Source organism: Poecilia latipinna, unplaced genomic scaffold (genome assembly GCF_001443285.1).
Source record: "Poecilia latipinna isolate Pla-1442-1.1 unplaced genomic scaffold, P_latipinna-1.0 Scaffold31, whole genome shotgun sequence".
Classification (NCBI taxonomy): Eukaryota; Metazoa; Chordata; class Actinopteri; order Cyprinodontiformes; family Poeciliidae; genus Poecilia; species Poecilia latipinna.
This window is the reverse complement of record NW_015112647.1, coordinates 546,677-553,934: the sequence shown is the minus strand read 5'-3', so window position 1 is coordinate 553,934 and position 7,258 is coordinate 546,677. Positions and strand designations below refer to the sequence as shown.

At 38.4% G+C, this 7,258-nt stretch overlaps 2 protein-coding genes across 3 annotated transcripts in view; one reads left to right on the top strand and one right to left on the bottom strand.

Moving 5' to 3' along the window:
* peds1 (plasmanylethanolamine desaturase 1) overlaps window positions 1-3,064 on the bottom strand; it is a 10,499-nt gene extending 7,435 nt beyond the window's left edge. The window contains exons 1-3 of one of the 2 annotated variants that reach the window (XM_015041220.1): window positions 2,986-3,064; window positions 270-389; window positions 105-196 (exon numbers count right to left, since the gene is read on the bottom strand). In XM_015041220.1, coding sequence (XP_014896706.1) covers window positions 105-196; window positions 270-389; window positions 2,986-3,049 — 276 coding nt within the window. In that variant the 5' untranslated portion in view covers window positions 3,050-3,064. Of the gene's footprint in view, window positions 1-104; window positions 197-269; window positions 390-2,592; window positions 2,729-2,985 lie in introns of those variants that run through there. The other variant, XM_015041214.1, reaches the window with a different exon arrangement.
* Window positions 3,065-3,140: 76 nt separating this feature from the next.
* Window positions 3,141-7,258, top strand: part of klhl12 (kelch-like family member 12) — a 65,242-nt gene continuing 61,124 nt past the window's right edge. Inside the window, exons 1-2 of the mRNA XM_015041132.1 lie at window positions 3,141-3,256; window positions 4,709-4,784. Coding sequence (XP_014896618.1) covers window positions 4,745-4,784 — 40 coding nt within the window. The 5' untranslated portion in view covers window positions 3,141-3,256; window positions 4,709-4,744. The remainder of the gene's footprint in view (window positions 3,257-4,708; window positions 4,785-7,258) is intronic.

Here is a 7,258-nt window from a genome sequence, read left to right as displayed (position 1 = left end):
GTCTATATACACCAGTTAACGATTAATCCATTACTAAATTAGTTGACAATTATTTCAATAATCGATTAATTGTTTTAGCTCTTGTGGAAACCCTGAGATCTTACCTTTCCAAAGATGGGTAGATCCACTGATCCCCATGTGTCGGCCCCCCAGTGTACGAGTCCCGACGCAAAGTCAGCGGTGAGTATTCCTGCCACTGAGGAAGAAGTTATGATCAGAAAAAAACTAAAAACATCCACACCGTGTGCAATTCTGGGCTCAGAGCTTACCGATGCCCAGCTGTATGTACCACACATGTCCCAGATGGAAATTGGCAAGAAGGTGAATTAAGTTGAAGGCCATGAGAGAGAAGCAGAGGATGACGCTGATCCATTCTTGACATCGTTTGCCTGCCAGAAAATACAGAAACAAAACGGATAAAATGAAGAAAGAGCAAAATGTTCCTGATTACATTAACAGTCCAAGCGAGTTTCCAGTTCATCTCTGATCCACTGACCTACTTGTGATAACGTGTCCTCCAAAAATAAAACTTTCAAAGGTTAAACTTATCAGATTCCTGCTTAAAGTGGCAACAACAAACTTCATTTCGTTTCACTGGAATTTATGTGATAAGAACTGGTTTCTTGTTTAAACCAGTCACATTTGCAAAGCAACTTAAGACCATTTGGATTGAATATTGAGCAGTTTTCAAGACCTGCCACAAATTCTCAATCAGAATTCAGTCTGGACTTCAACTAGGCCGTTTCAACATACTTCAGATCTTTCTGTTTTGCACTTAGACCTGCCACACATTTTGTTGGACAATAAATTGTCCCAGAAGTTATTGTGATAAATAATAATTTTGTTGTTTTGAGAGTGTTTTAAATATCCAAAGTAAATAAAACAGTTTTTCCTGGAGAGAGAAAAACAATAAATCATGCAAATGGAAATTATTGAGCTTGATTTATCATGCGATTTATTGAGACATGTCTGCATTCACTTAAAAAAACGTAATTTGATTTAAATTGAATATGCTTAAAGGTTTCTCCACCCTTGTCCTGTATGCGTCTACCGTCTTACTGCACACCTGAAATGAAAGGCTGATGAACAGAAATCCAATCATTTGGTGTTCTGGAGACGAAACGCATCGAAACCATGAAGGACGGACTCTTAAAGGGCAGATATGCAAAAAAAAAATTTATTAATTTTTAGCTTTTCCTCATTTCATAATGTTATTCCTTTATCAAAAACATACTTGGAGTTTTGCTTTGATTTTTCATGCATGTTTGAGAAATCTTTTTAATCACCCGTGGCAACCATTGAACTGTGCAAAACGTTTGCTTTCACCAAGCGTCGCCATTTTACACAAAGCTGGAGTTTCCAAGCTGAGCTATTGCCTCACAGAGCAGCCCTTCCCCACTCAGCTCCTCCAAACTAGCAGCAGCATTTAGCAAACATCTGGGGGAGCTGAGAGTCTGCTGAGCTCAAACTATTTCTCAACCCAACGCTCCTAAGAAAGTTTGTAAACGGCTCAATGGAGTAACTAAAGGTTGTGTCAGAAAGAGCAGGAGCTTTTTAAAGAGACAGAGGCCCAATTTCAAGGCATTAAATTGCTATTTCTTTTAAGTTATGTTTGATATACAGGATATTTATAAATGAAGGCAACATAGTTACCTGGAAAATACATAATGCTGCCCCTTTCGCAAGAGTTTCTACGAGGATCAAGACAGAACCACTTTCTCCCTCCCCTCTCTAAAGTTCCCACTATGGTCTTTTTTCTCTTGCCACTCCCGTAAAAATCAACATTTATATAGTGTACAGCTAATATGTGCTCTGTCAACAAACTGTTTCCTAACCTACCTCTGCATTAAGCTTTGCTTTTGAAGGTAACTGGCTGTCATTGATTTCATTTCAGCCTGAAGGCTGAATACAAATGATTTTGTAGTTCTATGGTATAATAACTAGATAAAATACACTCGAGTTTCTGTTCATGACAAGACAAATCAAGAAGATCAAGGGATGAGAAAACCCTCACCTGTTTACAATATAAATAAAATTATCTTAAAAAGGACACAGGAAGGAAAAGGTCTGTAACCGCACACAACCAAATTAGTCATATGCTGGCTCCGAGCAGAGCACGAACCACATTACATTTGTATAAAGGGTGTGGAGGATTTACTTTGTTAATCAAGTCCAACCTGTACTGTAATAAGAGGAATCCTGACATAGTTTAAGAGCTTGATGTTTTTAGGTCACGGTGTACACGTCAACCCTGTTGGAGAAGGAATTCCCATAACATCTGCTCAGTGCTGGAAATGTCAACGCTGCACACAAACTCCACTCAAATTTAACCAGTCTCACATGATTCCTATTGTGTAACAAAAGCATTGTGGCTTGGACAAAACAGAGGCAGAGCAGCCGCCGACTGGTTCCGGTCATCAAAGGCATTTCTGTTGTCGCTCGCACAGTAATTGGTTAGATTTTCATCGGAGTTTGTTGGTTGGTGACTAACTAGGTAACCAGTCGTTATATATCACACCCTCTTCTTCTTCAACACTCAAGCTGGCAGGATCAAACCCACAAGCGACGCTGCTGTATAGAGGATCCACTCACCTGGCGAGTACAGGCTAGCCAGTTCACGGGCACCGGCGTGCTGTGAGCCCCATCTGACCGCGCCCCGACCCGGACCCTGCGGCTGTGCCGTCTCCGCTGCCACTCCACACCCGTTCTCGGTGACCATACTCGCCATTTCTTTCCTCTGTGGGCCCGGCCCCTTTCGGTCCTTCCACTCACAGCACCGGGAACCAACGGAATCGTGAACGTCTCATCCGACGGACATAGCAATGTTTTCAACCAATCAGACATTAATCGATGAGCGCAAGAGCCAATGGAGGCGCGAGAAAATGTTTCCATAATTGGAGAGCAACCAATAGAGAGACAGATTGCGTGTATTTCATTTCCTGGCCCCACCCGTGCTGTTTCCTCAGCTGTAGATGTGAAACTCACCAGAAGATGGCGCTGTGAGCGTATGCCACGTTTCAAACGGGCGGAACTGGTGTTGTAGCGACATTCGTTACCCCTCGTATTTGTCGGTCCATGAGCGTTTTTTAAAAAAAATGCCAGCTGTGTTCGAGTTGTAAAAGCAAAATAACACAAAATTAGGTGGAGTAAAGTATATTGTTGGATGCAAGCCGCCGTTTAAAATTTAAGAAGAAGAAGTTAAGTTTTATTTTCTCAAAGAAGCAGCAGTCACAATTTTTCCATCTTTACAGCTCAGGTTGGTGAGAAAAAAAAATGCAGTAATTATGCGTCATTTATATATTGTCTCTGCAAATAAGACAAAACTAACTTACAGGTAACTTTTCAGCAACATATTGAAGGGTTTTACAAGTCAATAATTCCTTAATATTGATTTTAAAAAGTACTAGCTCCACTGGCAGATTATTTCACTTATAATATGGGGAAATGTCTTGTTATAAGTGAAATAACATGCCAGTTTAAGTAGTACTTTTAACAATATTCAGAAATTATTTACTTAAAATGAGCTCCTATATCTTGCTGAAGTTAAAAGTTAGTTTTGTCTTAATTTAAGTGTATAAAGATATTTGCATTTGAAAATATACAAATATGCTTGTTAAGATTTAGTTTTTTGCAGTGTATAAATGCTATTGTAGAATTTATTGTTTGAAAAGCACAATTTGCACAAACAAATTGAAAAAAATAAAATAAATTATAAATTAAAACTATTGATTTACTAAAATAAACATTTGCTTTCAGAGTGGAGGTGTAGTAAAACATTATGTTTTCCAGTTCTGATTTTTAAACATATGGCAGGTTTTCAGGAAGTGGCTCTTGCTGAGGTGCATTTGAACCGGGTTTCTTCAACTCTAGGCCTCGACGGCCGATGTTCTGCAACTTTTAGATGTGTCCCTAGTTCAACATGAATCAAATGGCTAAATTGCCCTCGCTCTCGGTATGCAGTAAAGTTCTCCAGCTCCTGCTAATGATCTGATTATTTGACTAAGGTGTCTTGAAGCAGAAACATATCTAAAAGTTGCAGAACATCGGACCTTGAGGCCTGAATTTGGAAATATTTGACGACCAGATTTCTGATGACCTGAAGGATCTGAATACTCTGAGAAGCATTCATGCCCAAGGCCATTTATTGCTTTATAGACAAAAAAGAGTTTGAAATCTATCCTTTTACAAGCAGGAGTGATTTAAGGACCTCTGGGATATGACACATTTTTCTCTTTTTGGTCAGAACTCTGCAGCTGCCCCAGTGATTTTTTATTTTTATTTATATTTTTATTACGCCACCAAAACAGCACTGCAATAATAAGAACTGTGCAAAATATCAGATCACATCATTGTCCCGTAATACACAGTGGGAAGAAGGGTCATATCTCAATATTTGGTAGTCTGTTGTGTTTTCGGCGCTATAACTGCAACTTCTGCATGTCAATAATACATTTGTTTTGTTTGACAGACTTTCACTGCCGTCCTTTATGTGTATTTTAAGCCGCCAAGTTACTAAAGTTCACTAAGACTAGTGAGTAAATAGAAAAAAGCTGAAGAGAAAATCAAAATCTATCTGCATCTTAATGTGGTGCAATATTATTTCAGCTACATGTTCTACTAATATTATTCAGCCCTACTTTTCATTTAATTTGAGTATCTTTTTTCAAATTACAGTAATTATCTTTCTGTGGTTGTTTTTTCTAAGTAGAACTGGAGAAAAAAGAGAAGAGGTTCAGAAAGAAGGATGAAGAGAATATCAGATGCCCATAATGACGTCACAAATGGTGAGTAATTTCCACAAATTAAATACGCACAGAAACCACATCTGCAGACTGAGAAGTCTGATTTTACAAAAGGTTTAATGCAGTAAAATGTAATCACACGTTAGAATAACTTTAAAATGATGCAACTGTTTAATGAGAACCCAAAGGTTTTTAAGCTTTTAAAAAGAAAAAGTTAACTTCTTCAAGAGCCAAAACAAACTGTCTGTTTAGTAAACTCTTCTTTTTCCTGTTGCAGCCATGTTTGTGGGTCATGACTAATAAATAACAATGTTTACATAAACGTTTCTGAGGACGCGGCTGAGTCACTGAGATGCTATTTCTGTTCTTCTCTTTTTACCAGTTTACTGTAAATGCTGCAATACTTCCTGCAGCTCTAGATGGGTTTAATTAGAAACAGAAAAACCTAAAAATGAAACTGATCTATCATGAGGACGGTAGTGGTTAAAATGTCCATCTGTTAGGCAGAAACATTAGTTAAAATATAGAGTTTACCTTTTCAGCAATTAGATTCTATTGACGGAAACTTTTGTTATCTGAAATGATGACTGAATGTTTAGTAACAAACATAAATTTTAATTTTTTGATAAAGCTTGGAATAAGAAAAAAGGGCAGCACACAGATGCTATGGTTTTGACACAGTGGAGTACAGAAGTATTCACACTAGAGGTGTGCCGATCGATCGGCCACCGATCATAATCGGCCGATTTCCGTGAAAAAGTGTATGATCGGTAATCGCCGATCACGGTCTCTTGTTGCCGATCTCGTTTATCTCACTTCGCAGCCTGCGTGCGCAGCTTTCCTTCACACTGCGCAGGCGCGCAGCAGTAAATCCTGTCCTGTGGAACTTGAACGCTCTGAGTGAACGGGGACGGGGAAATTACCTCGGGAGTGAAGCACTTCAAAATGCATCCACACAATCTAATATCTAATATGGCATTTAAAAAACAGCACTTGACGGAGTTCGGCTACATCGAGGCTCAACGCAGGAAAACAGGACATCTGGAGCGGCAGCTAGCAGGTACAGCAGCGCACAGCTACCAACACTCACCCGGACTAGCATCACGGTCAGAAAGCTAAACAAATAAACCGGAAAATAATTTAGGTCTTCGAGCTGGCGGTGTAAGACGCTGGTTCTCCTCTCGCTCTTGGACCGCCTGTGAAATAAATACAAGTAGTATTTAATAAATACAAGTAGTATTTATTTCACAGGCGGAGCGGCGCTCAACCTCCACCCAGCAGTGAACTCTCACACCGAGCCTCTTCTTAAAGCTGCAGCACGTAACGTAAACAATAACAACAAAAACATTCACATATTAAAACTTTCGCTATGTCCAAACATGATACATAATTTATGAAAATAAAAAATAATCGAACTCCTCTCCCGCCTCCTGTTTTCTGCACAGTTACTCAGCTTTGTCAGAACCAGCCAATCAGAACCAGCATTAATCAGCTAGCCATGCTAGCAGGAAGTTTGGATTTAGTAACTCGGGATTGTTTATTTTGATGCACCCTGTATTTGACTTTGAATGAATGTTTCCCTCTTTTACTAGACATTATTTGGTATAATAAGTGTTATGAGATTTATTTGACTCATGTATAATTTAGGGTACTGAGAGGCTTACTGTTAAATATTGTTTAACTGGTTGCAGGTTTTTCAGTTGTACTTTTGACTGAGAAGCTGATCTATTGTGCCTGCAAGTATGATGCATGTTTATGTTAATTAGGTGGATTTATTACCAGATAATTTTTTAAATTTTTCCAGATCACATAACAGTATTCAGACGATTGGCAAAGATCGGTGATCGGCAGAGATCGGCCTCATGGGTGATCGGTATCGGAATCGGCAGCAAAAAACCTGATCAGAGCATCCCTAATTCACACATTTGAATCTTTTCTACATTTCAGTCACAAATGTCCGTGTTTTTTCTTGGGAGTCATAGACTAGACCAACACAAAGGCATGCATAATTGTAAAGTTTAACTAATTAGATGGCTTCTTTATCATTTTATTTAGGGGCATCAGATTATAGAGGACAAATACAAAATGCTCAGTGCATTTTTTAATTTGTATGAGCTATGAAAACTTTTTAAATTTAATTTCACAGTTATATTTCACTTTGTCTATCACGTAAAATCTCAATAAAATACACTAAAGTTTGTGCTTCTAACTCAATAAATGTGGAAAAATTGCAAGTTGAGTGAATATTTAACCTGTGATAGGAATTTCAATATTGTTTATCTATTCCTGTACTACTTTCATCTTGTTTTTTTCCCCAATATTCTGTATTTATTGTCTTCTTTTGACTTGTGAATGGAGAAATGGACAGAAAAAAACAAACTTATTATTTTTGTTAAATAGCATTATTCTGTAAAATGTTCTTAAAGGTTGCATGCATGTAAAGCTCTGTTGCACCTTGCCTGGATCTGTTCACGCATGCAGATCCAGCAAACATCTAAATGTACCATCATTAAATG